This window comes from Coregonus lavaretus (assembly GCF_964263955.1).
Source record: "Coregonus lavaretus genome assembly, chromosome: 1".
In the NCBI taxonomy this organism is placed as follows: Eukaryota; Metazoa; Chordata; class Actinopteri; order Salmoniformes; family Salmonidae; genus Coregonus; species Coregonus lavaretus.
The window spans coordinates 44355791-44377484 of record NC_139988.1 but is presented as its reverse complement, the minus strand read 5'-3'; the positions used below and the strand labels follow the sequence as shown (position 1 = coordinate 44377484).

At 40.9% G+C, this 21694-nt stretch overlaps 1 protein-coding gene across 2 annotated transcripts in view; it reads right to left on the bottom strand.

The window, feature by feature from the left end:
• Positions 1-20954, bottom strand: part of LOC311102242 (uncharacterized protein) — a 32199-nt gene extending 11245 nt beyond the window's left edge. The window contains exons 1-3 of one of the 2 annotated variants that reach the window (XR_014609983.1): positions 20390-20954; positions 19685-19818; positions 18309-18943 (exon numbers count right to left, since the gene is read on the bottom strand). Coding sequence is in view for 1 of the 2 variants with exons in the window: in XM_084143505.1 (XP_083999631.1) it covers positions 13679-14485; positions 20390-20672 (1090 nt within the window). In the remaining variant the exon portion in view is untranslated. Of the gene's footprint in view, positions 1-13678; positions 14486-18308; positions 18944-19684; positions 19819-20389 lie in introns of those variants that run through there. The other variant, XM_084143505.1, reaches the window with a different exon arrangement.
• Positions 20955-21694: the final 740 nt, after the last annotated feature.

Below are 21694 nucleotides of genomic sequence, written 5' to 3'. Positions count from 1 at the left end.
TTCTCATATTTGGTGCCTGTTGAATAGGACAGAATGTAACTCTTAGGGATGTAACGATTCAACGACACGCAATCGGTCCCGATTAAAATGTTTAAAGGGATACTTCAGGATTTTGGCATTGAGGCCCTTTATCTACTTCCCCGGAGTCAGATGAAGTCGTGGATACCATTTTTATGTCTCAGTGTCCAGTATGAAGGAAGTTAGAGGTAGTTTCTCAAGCCAATGCTAACTAGTGTTAGCACAATGACTGGAAGTCAGCAATTGCGCTGGTGCTAGTTAGCAACTTCCTTCAAACTGCAGGCAGACACACAAAAATGGTATCCACAAGTTCATCTTACTCTGGGGAAGTCGATAAAGAGCCTCATTGACAAAATCCAGAAGTATCCCTTTAAGATACAAGCCATTGATCTACAAGTCATTTTGCATCCTGAACAACCCCAGGCAATATCAGTAGCCTAGTCAAACTGTGCACTGTGCCCAGCTTCACGTACTGACCAACAGGAGGTAGGCGGCCTGTTCCTGATCTTGCACAACTGCCCAGCACCTTCAGCATTCAAATGCTAAAATGGCTTGCATGATATTAGGCTTTATTAGGTGAGTGACAACTTATGTAATTTCCTAGGTTATTGTTATCTATGCGCTGTTGAAAATTGTGTTACCGGAATAAAAGTAAGCTACCGGAGACACAACTCATCTGGCTATAACTGCTGAACAGGGCTTACAATAGATTTTAGGGTTCAACATCAGCAATAGTTTGGTAGTTTGCTTTAAACAGTCAGTGTATATGGTCATTTTTAGATATACAGGGTAAAGTTGATAATTTCAAACGAGGACAGCAATTACTTCTGCGAGGCGCACTGCATGGCCGAAGCATGAGGAGAAGAGAAGATCACTCCATAAAAACTTCCAAATGGTCAAAACCATTCAATTTTGAGATGTGGGGTGGAATCCATAGTTCTGCTATATATTCATTGGCTATGTCATAGCTAATTTGAAAATGATAAATATTGATACATTAACTAGCTCAAACACTTAATCTGCAAAAATGACAAGTTAATTTTCTTTTTTTTTTTTTACATCTTTATTTTAACAGGGAAAAACAGACTGAGACCTGGATCTCTTTTACGGCTGTGCCCTGTGTAAACATGTTGACATGTACAGTTTTAGACATTTCAAACATACAAAACAAAAAACACAATTCAACAGAAACAATCACAGACAACATCATATTGATCCTCCATAACATGTTTAAAATGGGCAAGGGACACCAGAGTGTCTAACTTAAGTTGGATCTGCAGTTTGTTCCATAAATAAGGTGCAAAGGAACTGAAGGCAGTCCTACCCAACTCTGTGGAGACCACAGAAGTCTCTAATGTAATCCACATCTGTGAACTGGTTTTAAAATTAGTATATCTAGTGGAAATGAATGATGATACAGTGAGGGGAAAAAGTATTTGATCCCCTGCTGATTTTGTACGTTTGCCCACTGACAAAGAAATGATCAGTCTATAATTTTAATGGTAAGTTTATTTGAACAGTGAGAGACAGAATATCAACAAAATAATCCAGAAAAACGCATGTCAAAAATGTTATAAATTGATTTGCATTTTAATGAGGGAAATAAGTATTTGACCCCCTCTCAATCAGAAAGATTTCCGGCTCCCAGGTGTCTTTTATACAGGTAACGAGCTGAGATTAGGAGCACACTCTTAAAGGGAGTGCTCCTAATCTCAGCTTGTTACCTGTATAAAAGAAACCTGTCCACAGAAGCAATCAATCAATCAGATTCCAAACTCTCCACCATGGCCAAGACCAAAGAGCTCTCCAAGGATGTCAGGGACAAGATTGTAGACCTACACAAGGCTGGATTGGGCTACAAGACCATCGCCAAGCAGCTTGGTGAGAAGGTGACAACAGTTGGTGTGATTATTCGCAAATGGAAGAATCACAAAAGAACTGTCAATCTCCCTCAGCCTGGGGCTCCATGCAAGATCTCACCTCGTGGAGTTGCAATGATCATGAGAACGGTGAGGAATCAGCCCAGAACTACACGGGAGGATCTTGTCAATGATCTCAAGGCAGCTGGGACCATAGTCACCAAAAAAACAATTGGTAACACACTACGCCGTGAAGGACTGAAATCCTGCAGCGCCCGCAAGGTCCCCCTGCTCAAGAAAGCACATATACAGGCCCGTCTGAAGTTTGCCAATGAACATCTGAATGATTCAGAGGATAACTGGGTGAAAGTGTTGTGGTCAGATGAGACCGAAATCGAGCTCTTTGGCATCAACTCAACTCACCGTGTTTGGAGGAGGAGGAATGCTGCCTATGACACCAAGAACACCATCCCCACCGTCAAACATGGAGGTGGAAACATTATGCTTTGGGGGTGTTTTTCTGCTAAGGGGACAGGACATCTTCACCGCATCAAAGGGACGATGGACGGGGCCATGTGCCGTCAAATCTTGGGTGAGAACCTCCTTCCCTCAGCCAGGGCATTGAAAATGGGTCGTGGATGGGTATTCCAGCATGACAATGACCCAAAACACACGGCCAAGGCAACAAAGGAGTGGCTCAAGAAGAAGCACATTAAGGTCCTGGAGTGGCCTAGCCCGTCTCCAGACCTTAATCCCATAGAAAATCTGTGGAGGGAGCTGAAGGTTCGAGTTGCCAAACGTCAGCCTCGAAACGTTAATGACTTGGAGAAGATCTGCAAAGAGGAGTGGAACAAAATCCCTCCTGAGATGGGTGCAAACCTGGTGGCCAACTACAAGAAACGTCTGACCTCTGTGATTGCCAACAAGGGTTTTGCCACCAAGTACTAAGTCATGTTTTGCAGAGGGGTCAAATACTTATTTCCCTCATTAAAATGCAAATCAATTTATAACATTTTTGACATGCGTTTATTTTGATTTTTTTGTTGTTATTCTGTCTCTCACTGTTCAAATAAACCTACCATTACAATTATAGACTGATCATGTCTTTGTCAGTGGGCAAACGTACAAAATCAGCAGGGGATCAAATACTTTTTTCCCTCACTGTATATATGGAGGTAGTTTTAAAAGAAGTGCTTTATAAATAAACAAGAGAGCATGTTGCTCTCGCCTCACAGATAGAGTGGCCCAACCCACATGTTGATATAGGATACAGTGATGAGTTTTGTAACTATCACCCGTGATAAACCTGAGAGCACAATGGTAAATAGCATCCAGTGGTTTTAATGTGTTTGCCGATGCATGCATATAGATAATATCACCATAATCTAAAACTGACATAAAAGTAGCCTGCACAAATTGTTTTCTATTTATGGAGGACAGACAAGCCCTGTTTCTGTAAAGGAACCCTATCTTGAATTTGAGGTTTTTTCCCAATTCAGTACCATGTTTTGTTAAAAGAAAGCCTATCATCTAACCAATTAGTGGGTGATGGTGATTTCAGAACCAAAGTGGGGGGACAAAAAACATAGGCTACACTACACTGCCCCCCCCCTTCGTTGCCCGGGCGGTGTGTTTGGGATCATTGTCATGCTGAAAGACCCATCCACGTTTCATCTTCAATGCCCTTGCTGATGGAAGGAGGTTTTCACTCAAAATCTCACGATACATGGCGCCATTCATTCTTTCCTTTACACGGATCAGTCGTCCTGGTCCCTTTGCAGAAAAACAGCCCCAAAGCATGATGTTTCCACCCCCATGCTTCACAGTAGGTATGGTGTTCTTTGGATGCAACTCAGCATTCTTTGTCCTCCAAACACGACGAGTTGAGTTTTTACCAAAAAGTTCTATTTTGGTTTCATCTGACCATATGCCATTCTCCCAATCCTCTTCTGGATCATCCAAATGCACTCTAGCAAACTTCAGACGGGCCTGGACATGTACTGGCTTAAGCAGGGGCACACGTCTTGCACTGCAGGATTTGAGTCCCTGGCGGCGTAGTGTGTTACTGATGGTAGGCTTTGTTACTTTGGTCCCAGCTCTCTGCAGGTCATTCACTAGGTCCCCCCGTGTGTTTTTGGGATTTTTGCTCACCGTTCTTGTGATCATTTTGACCCCACGGGGTGAGATCTTGCGTGGAGCCCCAGATCGAGGGAGATTATCAGTGGTCTTGTATGTCTTCCATTTCCTAATAATTGCTCCCACAGTTGATTTCTTCAAACCAAGCTGCTTACCTATTGCAGATTCAGTCTTCCCAGCCTGGTGCAGGTCTACAATTTTGTTTCTGGTGTCCTCTGACAGCTCTTTGGTCTTGGCCATAGTGGAGTTTGGAGTGTGACTGTTTGAGGTTGTGGACAGGTGTCTTTTATACTGATAACAAGTTCAAACAGGTGCCATTAATACAGGTTACGAGTGGAGGACAGAGGAGCCTCTTAAAGAAGAAGTTACAGGTCTGTGAGAGCCAGAAATCTTGCTTGTTTGTAGGTGACCAAATACTTATTTTCCACCATAATTTGCAAATAAATTCATAAAAAATCCTACAATGTGATTTTCTGGATTTTTTTTCTCAATTTGTCTGTCATAGTTGACGTGTACCTATGATGAAAATTACAGGCCTCTCTCATCTTTTTATGGGGGAGAACTTGCACAATTGGTGGCTGACTAAATACTTTATTTCCCCACTGTACATAATTTACACACACACAGGTCAGCTCAGACAGATCCAGCTCAGAGAGGCCCAGCTCATGAGCTCTATCACAGCAGATTTTAATTTACAATGGAAAATGAATTTGTTTATGCAACATATGTTAGTGCATCTAGAGCCGCCTCTAGCCTGCCTCCCCCCTAATCAAACCAAATCGTACCGAATCGTTTCAAACTAAAACGTATCGTTTCTGTATCGTATTGGAGCCCATGTATCTAGAGACATATTCAATCATCTTGAAAGGGAAAGATGCATATCCCTAGTTACTCTGCTAAACACAAAAGTGCAAAATTGAGGGATGAACCAATTTCACTAGTTACAAACACCCAATCTCTCAACCTTGAAAGCAAGCTAGCTAGCGAATTAAAACATCATAATGTTTTGTCCTTACAACTTCCCCTGAATTTTAATTTGCACGTTGTGATATTACTTTGCTGCATTTTGTATCACATTGGTCAGCATGCACATCCCCTTTAACAGCTAGGTTTATTACTTTAGAGACACCTTGCAGTTTGGTAACATAACTAAGGCGATGCGATAGTGTTAATACTGGTAAAGTAGTGATTTACTCACAGAGCAATATATACTAATTTACTTCATATGGATTTACCCCTTACAAAAAAGATTGCATTTTTGAAACTGCAGTAAAAGTGCAGTAACTGCAGTCAACTGTGGTATTTTGGACACAGTGATTGCAGTTAAACTGCACTCTGACTGCAATCTTTTTTTCGTAAGGGACTTCACCGCACAGTTAGCTATGCTAGCCAGCCAAACTTGTAACGGTATAGTTACTGCTACATAGCTAGCTACGCTCTTGGTGTAGCACCATCATGCACATATCTCCAGAAACTACGACGTGTCCCAGCTGTGTTGACATTTAACTTATCCACTCATCAGAATAATATAGCTTTTTTCTTACACACCATTTCTCCCGCGTCAGCCCATCCAACATCTCCCAACAGTCAAAGTGCATTGCAGACCGCAGTAAGCCTGGGGCGTATTCATTACGCCAATTCTCTTGCAAAGCTTTTCTTAAGTAGAAGCAAACGGAACGGGGGGGACCTACCTGAATTTTCCAATAGAAACTCTCGTTTTGCTCTGTTTGCTTCCATTTAGTTCTTAAACGGTAAACGGTTTTCGTAATGAATACGCCCCAGTAGCAACAGGCTGTGAAATGGAAGTTAGGAGCCCACACGTGTTAGCGCTAACATGTTTGTAGATAGGTGGTTCCAAGTTAACTCAAGCCAACCCTATAACTGACACATAAGTCAGAAAGAAATTACACATCAATGACAGGGATTTCCACAAATTTCCCACTTTGGATTTCCCACTTCAAGACCCAATATATCATACCTTCACTAAAACAATAATTTATTGACTTAAATCGTTGTGCAACATCATGGGTAAGCTCTGGGCATTGTCTTCCAGCTAAAAAAAAGTGGATTTTTGCTGGTGTGGGCATTTAATGTTTTCTTTAATGTCTGTATTGTCTTGTAACTTAAGGTTTATGCCTTGTATAATGTATCGTTCATTTTACAATGTAATTAAATCTATTTGCCTTTGATAGACAACTCTCATACCTTTCTTGACGTTTCTGTTACTGTAACTCAACTATAGTTTCTTGCATATTGCTAAATCATCTTCATGGAGTCAGATAAACATATGACTTTGTCATATTCATTACATTGTCTTATCACAGGTCGCATGTGAGGTACAGTACCAGTCAAATGTTTGGACACACCTACTCATTCCAGGGTTTTTCTTTATTTTTACTATTTTCTACATTGTAGAACAATAGTGAAGACATCAACATATGAAATAGCACATATGGAATCATGTAGTAACCAAAAAAGTGTTAAACAAATCAAAATATATTTTATATTCTTCAAAGTAGCCACCCTTTGCCTTGATGACAGCGTTGCACAATCTTGGCATTCTCTCAACCAGCTTCATGAGGTAGTCACCTGGAATGAATTTCAATTAAAAGGTGTGCCTTCTTAAAAGTGAATTTGAGCTAATCAGTTGTGTTGTGACAAGGTAGGGGTGGTATCCAGAAGATAGTCCTATTTGGTAAAAGATCAAGTCCATATTATGGCAAGAACAGTTCAAATAAGCAAAGAGAAACGACAGTCCATCATTACTTTAAGACATGAAGGTCAGTCAATCCTGAAAATTTCAAGAACTTTGAACGTTTCTTCAAGTGCAGTCGTAAAAATCATCAAGCGCTATGATGAAACTGGCTCTCATGAGGACCGCCACTGGAAAGAGACCCAGAGCTACCTCTGCTGCAGAGGATCAATTCATTAGAGTTACCAGCCTCAGATTGCAGCCCAAATAAATGCTTCACAGAGTTCAAGTAACAGACACATCTCAACATCAACTGTACAGAGGAGACTGCGTGAATCAGGCCTTCATGGTCGAATTACTGCAAAGAAACCACTACTAAAGGACACAAATAATAATAAGAGACTTGCTTGGGCCAAGAAACAGGGGCAATGGACATTAGACCGGTGGAAATCTGTCCTTTGGTCTGATGAGTCCAAATTTGAGATTTTTGGTTCCAACCGCTGTGTCTTTGTGAGACGCAGAGTAGGTGAACGGATAATCTCCGCATGTGTGGTTCCCACCGTGAAGCATGGAGGAGGAGGTGTGATGGTGCTTTGCTGGTGACACTGTCTGTGATTTATTTAGACTTAAAGGCACACTTAACCAGCATGGCTACCACAGCATTCTGCAGCGATACGCCATCTCATCTGGTTTGCCCTTAGTGGGACTATCATTTGTTTTTCAACAGAACAATGACCCAAAACACATCTCCAGGCTGTGTAAGGGCTATTTGACCAAGGAGAGTGATGGAGTGCTGCATCAGATGACCTGGCCTCCACAATCACCCGACCTCAACCCAACTGAGATGGTTTGGGATGAGTTGGACCGCGGAGTGAAGGAAAAGCAGCTAACAAGTGCTCAGAACTCCTTTAAAACTGTTGGAAAAGCATTCCTCATGAAGCTGGTTGAGAGAATGCCAAGAGCGTGCAACGCTGTCATCAAGGCAAAGGGTGGCTACTTTGAAGAATATAAAAGATTACATATATTTTGATTTGTTTAACACTTTTTTGGTTACTAAATGATTCCATATGTGTTATTTCATAGTTTTGATGTCTTCACTATTATTCTACAATGTAGAAAATAGTAAAAATAAAGAAAAACCCTTGAATGAGTAGGTGTGTCCAAACTTTTGACTGGTACTGTATATAATATATGATTAATATTACTTCACCACACACACACCAGGGTTTCCCTTAGCTGGCAATTGCTGTATTTTGGCCGATAAAAGAAAAACGGATAAATAAAACTGTTGCCAAAATGACCTGGAGAAAAAAGTCCCATTGCAAAATAATGCTTTTTATTCATTGATGGAAATACATTTGACCATCATGTTTATCGGTCTATAGGTTAATTTGCATAATTTCGTGGAATTAAATTGGCCTGTGTGTATTTTCATTAGTCATCATGTATCTTATTTATCCAACACAACAATCAAAAGCGCACAGCATACAGAGCCTATTTTGAGCAGGATTTCTCCTGCAGGTCCTCAGCTGGTTGCTGCTGGATTAAAACATGTGCTTTTATAAACTCATTCATTGCGCAACAATTCTAAATGCAATCGTGTGTTAAAAACTGTTTTGGTGCATGATTAAAAAGAGCAACTATTTTTATTTCTCAACTGGTAATTGAAGCGCGCCTCCCATTCATCATTCAAGTGCAGGCAATAGGCTATCAGCACGTCACCCAACACTTTAAAATGTGAGCTGGAGGCAGTAAGCATTTTGAAACCCGAATGTGTTTTTTTCTTCTTCATATTATTAGGCATGTCTTACATTGCTTAAAAAGTAGCCTATAGACAAAATCCAACCATGGAAACGTGGAGGGAATTATTTTATACTGACTTCACAGCCTATAGGCCAATGCAGCAGTAGGCCTATAACTTCCATTGCTCTTTCACACCGAGGATTGGTGATTATCGAGGGGGAGATTGTTGAAAATATTTTTCAAATAGCTTACTGTGAGGAACTATAGTTTAAATATATTATCATTCGCAATGGATGTAAAAAAAAAACACTTTCCTACATTTCCGCTCAGCAGGCCAGGTACTTCTTTGCGTGCTCAGGGACGTGCGCGCTCCCTCAACATTATCAGGACAGAGAAACCAGACATGCTCATTGCTCACATGGAGCACTCCAAACAAAAGACAATAACAAATTTGACAAATCTCGTAAATTATGATTATGAAATAAACCAAAACTTGTTTCTCACAACTGTAGCAGGTTGTGAACTCTGCAAACAACGTTTCCACTCTGATAATGAGAACGGTAAATGACTGTAATGAATACATTACATTTACGTCATTTAGCAGACGCTCTTATCCAGAGCGACTTACAGTTAGTGAGTACATACATTATTATTATTATTTAAAAAAATCATACTGGCCCCCCGTGGGAAATGAACCCACAACCCTGGCGTTGCAAACGCCATGCTCTACCAACTGAGCTACATCCCTGCCAGCCATTCCCTCCCCTACCCTGGACGACGCTGGGCCAATTGTGCGCCGCCCCATGGGTCTTAACAGAAAATAATGTAACCAAAGTACATTTACTACTGATGACAGATGTAATGGAGAATAATACAAAAAATCAAAGGCAAAGAATTCACACAATTAAACAATGAATGTGCAGGAATTGGCGGGAGATAGCTGAGCCATTGTGGCGAGAAACTCGCCTATATCTTCGCCACACACCCCTCCCCTTCTTCTTGTCTCAACATTTTAAATTATACTCAAGACATATTTTCTTCACACATATTTTTGATGCTTTTTTTCAATGACAGCCGCAACTCAATAATCAGCTAGGCCTATTGCCACGCGCGCTGTCCAAATTGTGAGCTTCCCAAATAGGCATAGACCTACGAGCTTGTGATTTGAAACAATCCACAGCTATTTTTTTTAAGAAGCTAATGATCATCGATTCCTCTGTGGCTTAGTCATGCATTCTGGTGAAGTATTTTGAATTATTTATTTATTTCTGTATAGACAGGAGTAATTATATAATTTTGCCACATTTATTTCCATTTACTTCCCTATTGGACCCACCGCTATGCCATTTATCTCCTGTGCTATTGGTTTTCATATCAACTTTCGTTCGTTGTCCAGAAGCCAAAGGCACAACCCTAGACATATTAGCAAACCATCCTAGTTGTTGCATCTTTAGATTCCCCCTCTTTCTAAGTTTCTAACAGAGATTTTCATCTCTGTCACACATGGAACCACTATCAGGTGCGCTGTGTACAATGGTGTTTTCCCAGATGCACTGTTTAGAATGATGTTTTCCCACAACTTACATTTTGACAAATGTTTGAAAATGACATTTTATTGGCTGCTTCATTACATGAGTTGCATGTTCTGTTAAGATGCATTACCATAATCTAAATGTGATTTCTGTCATTCTGAGCACCGTGGGTGGGACACCCTAATGATTATGCACCCAATGCATATGGTTCCGGTAGATTTCTCAAATGACCGGTAAATTAAAATCTTCACGGTCACGTTGTCCGGCGCCACATTTTCCTAATGGAAACCCTGACACACATACACACAGAGTTTCTCACTTAATCAGATGCATGCTAGTTGGCTTGCAAAACAACATAAAAATGGTATCCATGAGTTCACTTGACTTTGGGGAAGTAGATAAAGTGCTTCATTGCCAAAATCTCCAACTATCCCATGAAGGGGGCCTGTGTGCCCCGTGGAATAGGTAAGAGATTAATGGAGAATCAGGAAAAAACAACGTCATTTAAATTAACGAAACAAACTAGATTTAGGCAGCCGAGGATTAAGGATTATCTATGTTATTTAAAATTGAAATCAATACATTTGATCCTAAGAAGACCCTTTGTTTGTCTCGCTCCTTGTGGATTAGCGCTGGGAATAGCATCATTGACTTCACCCACCTTGGCATTTTTCCTATTTTGTTGCCTTACAACCTGGAATTAAAATGGATTTTTGGGGGGGTTGTTTCATTTGATTTACACAACATGCCTACTACTTTGAAGATGCAAAATATTTTTTGGGTGTGAAATAAACAAGAAATAAGACAAAAAAACATTAAACTTGGTTGACTCATTTTCCCTGGCTTTGTAAAGACTACAGCCTGGCGGGAGCCAAATTTCCTTGTTCCCACCATCGAAGGCAGGCTTTTCAAAACCGGGGCGGTACTGCTTTACAGGTTCACTGGAGCTATGTTACTGTGCACTGTCTATCTAAGATTGTTAAATAATTTGCTACAATGCCTGCTTCTGACAATTCCTCTTTCAAAGAAGAACTGGACGACATTTTTTTAAATGTTCTTTTACATAGGAACATACAGCCCTATTTATTTAAACCGGAATACACTGAAATGGAGTTGAGACTGCGAGAAAAGGATATATGCAAGACCAGTAAGCAGAGGCGGCAGCCTAGACCAGCTGGACCAGGACTCAGGAGGGCAAATGACAAACGAGTAAGTCGTTTTGCTGTCGGTAGCTGGCTAGCAATATAACCTCTCTTTTTACATGAGCCAGTGTTGTTCAGTGCAGTACAATTTGGTGATTTATTCGGCCTTAACAGGGCTTGCTAGTACCATTATTAGCCAAGTTTAGCTAGCTGTGTTTGCTATGCATAAAATGTACTGTAGTCTAACATTATAGCTTGTTAGCTAACTAGCCTCAGTGCCTCTCATTAGGATCAAAACTGGAGAAATGTTGATGCTGATGGCGTAGAGTAAAGGAATGACTTTGGCATTATGACTCATATGTCTTGGAGTAACTATGACTGTGTTCTAGCTAGCTAACGTGTGTGGGGCGGCAGGTAGCTTAGTGGTTAAGAGCGTTGTGCCAGTAACCGAAAGGTCGCTGGTTCTAATCCCCGAGCCGACTAGGTGAAACATCGATGTCGATGTGCCCTTGAAACATCTGTCGATGTGCCCTTGAGCAAGGCACTTAACCCTAATTGCTCTGGATAAGAGCGTCTGCTAAATGACTAAAATGTGTGTCTGTGGGATGTCTCATATTCTACACCATTCTGCTACAGTAGGAATACAGACACAACGATTGCTCATGAATGTCTAATAGCCTTTGTCTTTCTCTCACTGACAATACCGCTTGGATACAAAGAAGTTGATGACTTGAGGAAATGTGAAAGGTCCCAAAACAACAATCTCCCCTTGTATCAAAGTGACTCCGAACACCACACTGCACCACCCAAACACACCATATGCAGTAGAACTGTAGTATTAGTTGTATATTTTTATTTTACTGTATATATGTCATACATTACCATAACTGTTCCTGCATACTGCTTTGTAAACTCACCTCGGTCTCCAGAGCATATACACTTTGTCTTGAATACAAGCTATGTCTACTTATTTGCTATATTGACAGACTAACCAACAAATTAAAGTTTAAATGATACACCAACTCCCTCCATCATTTGTTTTAGCAGTAAGATTGAAGCTAGTTTATCCAAATGCATTTAATGAATATCACAATGAATTGATCCAGAAGTTGAAGTCAATATTGTATTGGTTTCTGATGCAGCTGGGATCATTTAGTCACTTTCCAGTACACTTGTATAAAATATTATATAAAACACCATTACATACAGTGTATTTGGAAAGTTTTCAGACCCCTTGACTTTTTCCACATTTTGTTATGTTACACCCTTATTCTAAAATGTATTAAATTAATATTTTTCCTCATCTACACACAATACCTCATAATGACGAAGCGAAATGTTTGCAAATAAAAAACAGATACCTTATTTACATAAGTATTCAGACCCTTTGCTATGAGACTCGAAATTGAGCTCAGGTGCATCCTGTTTCCATTGATCATCCTTGAGATGTTTCTACAACATGATTGGAGTCCACCTGTGGTAAATTACATCGATTGGGGGATCTGGGGAAGGGTACCAAAACATTTCTGCAGAATTGAAGGTCCCCAAGAACACAGTGGCCCCATCATTATTAAATGGAAGAAGTTTGGAACCACCAACACTCTTCCTAGAGCTGGCCGCCCAGACAAACTGAGCAATCGAAGGAGAAGGGCCTTGGTCAGGCAGGTGACCAAGAACCCGATGGTCACTCTGACAGAGCTCCAGAGTTCCTCTGTGGAGATGGGAGAACCTCCCAGGACAATCTCTGCAGCACTCCACCAAACCTGGCACCATCCCTACGGTGAAGCGTGGTGGCAGCAACATTCTGTTGGGATGTTTTTCAGCGGCAGGGACTGGGAGACTAGTCAGGATTGAGACAAAGATGAACAGAGCAAAGTACAGAGAGATCCTTGATGAAAACCTGCTCCAGAGCTCTAAGGACCTCAGACTGGGGCGAAGGTTCACATTCCAACAGGACAACGACCCTAAGCACACAGCCAGTAAAACGCAGGAGTGGTTTCGGGACAAGTCTCAATGTCCTAGAGTCGCCCAGTCAGAGCCCGGACTTGAACCTGATCGAACATCTCTGGAGAGAACTGAAAATAGCTGTGCTGCAACGCTCCCCATCCAACCTGACAGAGCTTGAGAGGATCTGCAGAGAGGAATGGGAGAAACTCCCCAAATACAGGTGTGCCAAGCTTGTAGCGTCATACCCAATAAGACTCGAGGCTGTAATCGCTGCCAAGGGTGCTTCAACAAAGTACTGTGTAAAGGGTCTGAATACTTGTGTAAATGTGATTCGTTTTTGATTTTTATACATTTACAAACATTTCTAAACTGTTTTTTACTTTGTCATTATGGGGTATTGTGTGTAGATTGATGAGGAAAAATAACAAATTAATCCATTTTAGAATAAGGCTGTAATGTAACAAAATGTGGAAAAAGTCAAGGGGTCTGAATACTTTCCGAATGCACTGTTTCATAGTGAAATAAAGCAGCTGTAAAATGTCCCTTTTAATGTTGCAGTAGCCTACCATACGGACAGTAAAATGATCAAGGATGGAAACATTGACTCACCCAAGATGTTGATAAATGTCGCTTTGCAGACTGGGACACTTCGATAAGGGGCATCACCGGAGAGGAGGCTGTACTTTATGGTAGTATCACGAGCCTTCTTCCTATCTGCTCCTGATACCCTTTTCCTCTTCGTCTTGTTAATGGTCATCTGACGCAGAATAAACTCGTCTTGTTTCACTTTGTAGGGATTGGAGTACACTTTTTGGTAGTTTAGTGCAATGTCTGCAGGCGTGAGTTTGTCGGAGTGACACAGGCCGCTGTTTACGGCCTCCGTATGTCTGCAGCTGATATTAGGTTTTTTCCCTTCACCTGAGTGGCGCTGGATCTTGGCTCTCTCCCTTTGATGAGCTTGTTTAGAAAGTTTCCTATTTTGGCCAACAACAGATACCACAGGCTCTAAAATGCATTGAAATGTTTTTTCTCCTCTGTGTGTTGTCTCATGCCATTTCAGATTCCCTAACTGGGTAAATCTCTTTTCACACTGGAAGCACTGGTAGGGTTTCTCTCCAGTGTGTGTTCTTTCATGCACTTTTAGTTGCCCTAACTGTCCAAAACCCTTTTCACACTGGGAGCACGGGTAAGGCTTTCCCACCATGTGTACTCTTTTATGTTCTTTCAGGCTCCATAACCGGCTAAATCTCTTTCCACATTTAGAGCAGTTGTCAGAATTGTCTCGTGTGTGTGTCCTCTCATGTTTTTTCAGATGTCCTAACTTTTTCAGATGTCTCTTTCCACACTGAGAGCATTGGTGTGGTCTTGCATGTTTGGATGTCTCTTGCTCTGGTTCTTCTGAGTCTGGTCTCTCTCCTGCCAAAGGCAAACAGAGTATTTGGTTAAAAAGAGAAACCTGAATGAAACACCCACAAGATAAAACTCTCTTTCTATAAAGTTTTATCTAGACTAGATCCCTCAATAACAGAGCACAGTGTGTCATCACAGAGTGGCTGTGTGTTTTGGAGGCTAATAAAAACTATATTGAACATGACTGTTGTTATGCATTTAATAAACCTAATGGATAAATAGCCTAGTCAGGATAGGATGCATTTTAAGTGTACATTATTGCTTGGTACTGTAGGCTACTAGACTTAAAGGGACAATCTGCAGTTCAAACAACAACAAAGTGGGACCCTGCCACTGTTTTGGTATAAAGCTGAGGGATGTGGTTGGAGAAATGTAACCACGGTCAAATTCACAGACAGATCTATGGATGCAAGGACCAACCATGAATGAGATCAAAACAATAGTTTTGAAAAATGAGTCTATAAGTCCATTTTACCTTGTTTACAAACAAGCTTATATTTTGGGTTCTGATAGGGTATTCTGCAAGAATTAATGGCTAGGCATCTATATAATTAATTTAATTGCATGGGGACTTTCTGGGAACTACTTTTTTTGCTGCTGCAGTAATGGCAGCTGCTGTACATTATGACCACAGATAGAACAAGGAACTAGTTATACAAATCTTTGCTACGGGTGCATCAAAAAGAAAACGTCAGTCTTTATTCTAAACTATATTTAATGTAACGCCACATCGATGTATACGGGTAAGAGTTTTATTTTTCAGATATTATACATTTCTAATTTTGTCAGAAAGTCATTTTCATTGCAAGTTAAAGCATACTGTTAGCTACCTAGCGAACGTTAACTTGCTGGCTCGCTAGCTAACGTTACGTGTATGATCTGTGTAGTAATATTATTTGTATCTCAGAAATCTATTTGCATTGCTTGTTATAGACTAATGTTAGCTAAATTATTTATTTATTTTTTAAATGTTTTAGTCATTTAGCAGACGCTCTTATCCAGAGCGACTTACAGTGAGTGCATACATGTTTTTTTGTGTGTGTTTTTTTCATACTGGCCCCCCGTGGGAATCGAACCCACAACCCTGGCGTTGCAAGAGCCATGCTCTACCAACTGAGCTACACGGGGCCAGCTAGCTAGCTAACATTGAACCTAGTTGGTTAGCTTTAACTACCTACAGATTCATACTACAGCATTTCATGCATGGTGGCTAGCTATGACAATCCATTTGTACTGTAGATATGGATTGGGATTACATGACCCATCAAGTTAGCCAGGTGTGTCTGGGGGTGATTACAGCTATATATTGTGTTTCACAAGCATGGGTACATGTCTAGACAATAGTGACCCATCCACTTAGCTAGATGCGGCTGGGGGGTGTTTATAGCATTTATTTCACATGACCCATCTGGGTAAGCATCATCTAATAATTATAAAATATTTATAAATAATTTTTATCTGGACACTATTTTTGATATTGCTATTATGCAAATAGTAGCCATTTCACTGTACCATTTACACATTCTGTATCCTGTGCATGTGACAAATAAACGTTGATTTTATTTGATATAGTGTGTTTTTACCAGAGATGGTAATGTGAAGAACAACATGACCTGCACCACAGTAATTTTAGGATATAGGCCAAGGACTAGAAGTGTATTTTTACATGGAGTTTTTCCTTATTGTAGGCTACTACTTTCACCACTTTTAGTCTTAATATCTTTGGTTGTTTACTACACTACCTTACTCACTCTGTTTAGCATATGGCCTCACATGTGAATCCTTAAAGAGCTGGGTAGGGCTTAAGAGGATGTGAACGATGCTGAATAGGTGTAGACAAAGAAGAGCTCTCCTGAAGGTGAACCAAAACATTCAAGGGCCATTTTTTCAAAAGTGGGTTTAGAAGTTTATCAACTTTCAAAGCAGAATTACTTTCCCATTGTTCCTCAACTGCAGTGTATGATATACAATTTTGTAGCTCTGAGTCTCTACTTTTATCCAATGTAAAAAAACACAATTTTAAAATGTTCTACATAAGACCGAATCGAGGCAGTCGGTCACAAATGTCTATATAAAGACACTTTAGTCATCACCTTTGTGAAACCCAAACACCCCATGCAAAACTTCAGAGGAAATATAAACATATGGTCACGTCACTTGATTTAGTATATCACAGGGAAATGATCATGTTTGGTTCTGTCGTCAGCTGAGCAAAATGACTGTTGTACTGATCACTTGCTGTCTTCAGTAGGATAGTCACTACTAGGCCAACTAAACTGAGCTGACCTGTACTACATTGTTCCAGCATTATTCAAGCAACTGTGTTGAATGCGTAACCAGGCCATCCAATTACAGCTTGGCTCAGCTTGGTTGTGTAGTGTGAAAAGGGTTTAGTGTGGTTGGGGTTGGCACTGTAGTGTGAACAGAACATTTGTGATTTTCATTATAGTAGTCGAAACTACACTTCTCTCTCTTTCAGAAGCCACGGTCCCAAAGGTCATCTATGATGATCTCAAACTCAAGCATGACCAACTTTCTACAGTGTGTCTCAACTTACGCACAGACATCAGCGCACTCAAAGTCGAGAATGAGCAACTAAAAGAAACACTCAAAAATACCCACTGTTCCTCTAGCTCTATATCAAACAAAAAGCACTGTAGTTTCTATTTTTCACCGGTCTAACCGCTTTCATTTTTTAGTGGTCCAAAAACTTGTGGAGTTTGTGCATGGCTGTATGAGCATGGAGAATCATTTATTGGTTGTCCTAATAAAACTCAAACTAGGTCTCAGCAACGGGGAAATTGCATTCAGGTGTAATATAACTGAATGCGTACTCTCAAAAATGTTGAGAAATTGGCTCCCTGTGATGTCACAGGCATTGAATGACTCCTGAGTGGCGCAGTGGTCTAAGGCACTGCATCGCAGCGCTAACTGTGCCACTAGAGATCCTGGTTCGAATCCAGGCTCTGTCGCAGCCGGCCGCGACCGGGAGACTCATGGGCGGCGCACAATTGGCCCAGCGTCGTCCAGGGTAGGGGAGGGAATGGCCGGCAGGGATGTAGCTCAGTTGATAGAGCATGGCGTTTGCAACGCCAGGGTTGTGGGTTCTTTTCCCACGGGGGGCCAGTATAAAAAAAATATGTATTCACTAACTGTAAGTCGCTCTGGATAAGAGCTTAAATGTAAATTGAAACCGCTCATCATGTGGCCGAGCAAGAATGCAGTTTTAAAGAACATGCCTAAATATTTCAAACCGAAATTCAAAACGGTGCAGGTGCATTACTGACTACACAGAGATTTTCATTGACAGACCTATGACTCTCATCTCTCGATCCCAGACATCATCTAATTATAAACACCATAACTGTCAAGTATTTGGTTGGAATGTCACCTGCAGGAGCCATTTCCTTTCTGTCCCAAGGCTGGGGTGGGTGTGTTTCAGATAAGCAGATAACAGCAGAATCTGTATTTTTACAACTGATAGAGCCAAAGGATGAGATACTAGCTGATCGCGGACAATCAGAGATGAACTTGCAGCATACCATACCACCCTTCGAATCCCTTATTTCACAAAAGTAAGAAAGCAGCTTTCTGCCCAAGAAGTGAACACATCAAGACATCTGTCAATTGTGAGAATACATAATGAAAGAGTCTAAGTAGATGAAAGAATTTCAAGGTTAACAACTGTTCTTCCAATCTCCCAGGTTGACCGATTGAATTATATGGTGATGGTGTGTAGAGCATAAACAAACCTATGTAGAAGTGTTGTCCCTAGAAGATCAAATGAATGTGTATTACAAACAAATAACTCAAACGGCAACATACATGTCAAATACTGTATGAACATTTCAAATACAAGATGTACATATTTATTGTATTGTATGTACTCATTGTATTTGTACGGACACTTAATCTCAAGAGTTCCTTTCCCACAACAGGAACCGTTTACCATTCCATCCGACGATGCCCCAAGATGTGGTCTGTCGTGCTGCACAACAAGACCAGAGTTTCACATTGAAGTTTTCATGACCTTTTGTAAATTCTTCAGTGTAGTTTTTTTCTGTCTGTGTCCTTCATCTCTCTTCCCCAAAGCACTGCTGGGACATTCAAGTATTTGTCATTGTAGTGTATTACCTGTTTGATTAAGTTTTTAATCGCTGTCTCTTTTTCTACTGTGCATACACGATGGAAGGTGGTGCTTGTTATTCGTCCGATTCTGTGTGTGTGGCAAGCCTGGCATTTTGCCTGTTCTTTAGAGGTAAGCTCAAAGTTGACACACTGCTCATGAGTTAGTTTTCGCCTCAGTTTGTGGAAAGTCTATTCACTCCTCTCCTGTATTTCATGTGGTGAGAGGGCTCTTAGATTGGCATCATACAGAGCTACAAGTTCCCCGGTCCATGTTGGTGAGCACAGCTGCTTTGGGTTCCAGGGCTTTCAGCTCTGCTATGTCTTCATCTGTCAGCTCTGATAACATAACAATAAAAATATAAAAGTTAGACAACTCATTTTGTTAATACTCTATGAATTGAAAATTGTAAACAAAACTGGTTCCACGTCTTATCAACTGGTTCCATTGCACAATGTAACTATCACGTGTGTTTATGGTAACTGTGATGGTTTACATTTTGCAATTATGATGTAATTCACTTTCATAGAGTACTGTCTTAGTGAGTGTAATGATTTCCAAGTGTGCTATTACATGCCTCAGACATTGGGCTTTGTACGTTTTTCTGTGGCTGCCTGGAGTTGGCGGCCTGTCCTCTTAGGCTTTCTCAAGCTGATCTGCCTCAGTGGGGCTGGGTTCACCTCTCTCCTGGACGTGTTCCACGTAAATGCTCCTGAAGTACAAGCCTTCTCTGTTCTTCAAATCCTGACATACAGTTCAACTTTTAACAGTAGTGCATCTGCATGGCTGCAGCATACCCTAACCTGCAGTTATTAGATATGACTACATCTGCATTTAATTAAATTGTGCTACTACATGGCCACCCAGCAAGTCAATTAGGGATGTAGTGGTAAAAACACTAGTTAAGTAAACCCTATAGGTTTAAACAGCTGCAAAATTTGGAAAAACTGAATTTACCCTATGCTACATCACTGAAGGACTATCATAATATGAAATGTAGTTGTTATTAGATTAAATGGACAGCTAAAATGACTGCAGTAATTATTTTAGGAAGGTAGCCTAACATTAGTGGTACATACCCAGCCATTCAGGATACTGTCAGGATACAGCCCAGGTCTTGTAAAGCTCTCTTCTGCCCTTGTCGTTGGCTAGGCAGCATCTCGGTTTTCATTCGACAAATATTGTCCACTTGAAAATCATGAAACGTAATATCCTACACAACACAAAATTATATGCATCAAGGGATTTGTAGGCGTTCAGTTTTTCCTTCGTATAAACACTGGGCGTTTCAATTAGATATGTAAAGATGTCTGGCCACTGAAAGTTAGGCCATTTTGTAGGGTCGTCCAGCCATTGACAGGGCGCCAGTGCATATGGGTCTGGCAACCTGAGCCCATTGCATAATGTGAGTTTAATGTACGGTAATATTCGGAAAATATTGTGGAAAACTAAAACTTTTGCTCACTATTTGAGCTCCAAGCAGATTTATTGTATCCGTAACTAGCGGGTTCCGTATGAGCAGGGAGGTGTTTATGACACCATGATGCGCGCGCATCGCCCTCCTGCGGCAATGTTAGTAAACAAAGTGGGTCTATGCGAACGTGAGTAGATTATTTTGAAAACAACGGGCGGACATCTTTGACGCAGTCTCCAGTTCTTATTATACTTGTGTTCGAAATCGCAAAATGTATATTTGTCATTCTGTGCTGTTTCCGTTTAATTAAACTTTGAACACAGTTCTCTCGTACTGAACCCCATAAAACAACTGCATAAGAACAACTCACTTGTGTTTATCAGATCTTCAGTCTCCTCCTCCACTCCCAAAACGTCTTTCTCTTTTATTGAGATAGGCTCCTCTTCCTCTTTCACTCTAAAAGGTTTTTCCTCTTCTTTCACTATAACATTATCTTCTTCTTCTTTCAATGTGATAGCATCCTCTTTCTCCTTTTTAATTCTGAAAGCTTCTTCCTCCTCCTCTTTTACGACAATGTTCAGCAACAAAGCCTCTTTCTCTGTCCAGCAGACCTCCTCTTCTTTAGCAGGGGGGGATAAACTTTGTGAGCTCATCGTCAGGGATTAGCATTAGCAATTAGCCTATTGTTACGGTCACTATCATTCTTAACAAAATAGCAAATGTAACAAGCTAATTACGTTTAAATCAACTAGTAAGCTAGATACTTAAAAAAAACACTGATTCATGTCGCTACACAAAAATGGTCAAAAAAAGAAGCGTAAATGTTTCGATTTCATGATGGCTTGCAAGCTATCGATACAGCTGAACGAGTAGCTTTGTTGTTGAAGAAGCGTCTCGTGACCAGGGTTGCCAGGTTCTTCCTCTTCTTCTTCTGTGGGTTTTATGGTGGACTACAACCCCAATAAGTGTATTGCCGCCACCAACTGGACGGGTTGAAAACCAAAACAAGGTAAAAAGAAAATCCATGTGACAGGGAAACTAACTTAATCCACCCAAATAAAAATAGTACATTGACAAAAATAAAACAAAACTCCCACTTCTTCCTTCTTTCAAATCTCAATATCTCCCTTCTCAGGCTCTAGGGCCTGAGAGGTTGGTACGGCTTGTGCCAATACTCCATGTAACTCTTTCAGTCCCAGGAACCACTCTGCCGCATCCACAATGATATCTATCTTCCTGGACCTTCTTTCCACCTTGGCAGTGCCATTAATCACCATAGCTATAAAGGCCACAAAGTCCACCTTCTTAACCTTGAAAATGTCAGGGTCCTGCTGGTGAAAGGCAACTCCTGCAGCCTGCAGTGAAGGCCTTTCCACCACCATGGACTCTTCAGGAGCACCATTCAAACCTTCAACCCTTGTAACAGCTGCTGCATATGAAATGCTCTGGACAGCCCTGACTTTGGCCACCTCATTCTCTTTCACCCTTGTCGGGCAATCGAAAGATGTAGCTTCATGGTTCCCACCACAATTGCAACATGTCACATTTTCCTCACTTTTAAAACACATGATATGATCTTTTCCACAACTTGGACATCTCGGCTTCTCCCTTCTGCAAACACTTGAAACATGACCAAAAGCTTTACAATGATCACACTGCATTGGTCTTGGGATAA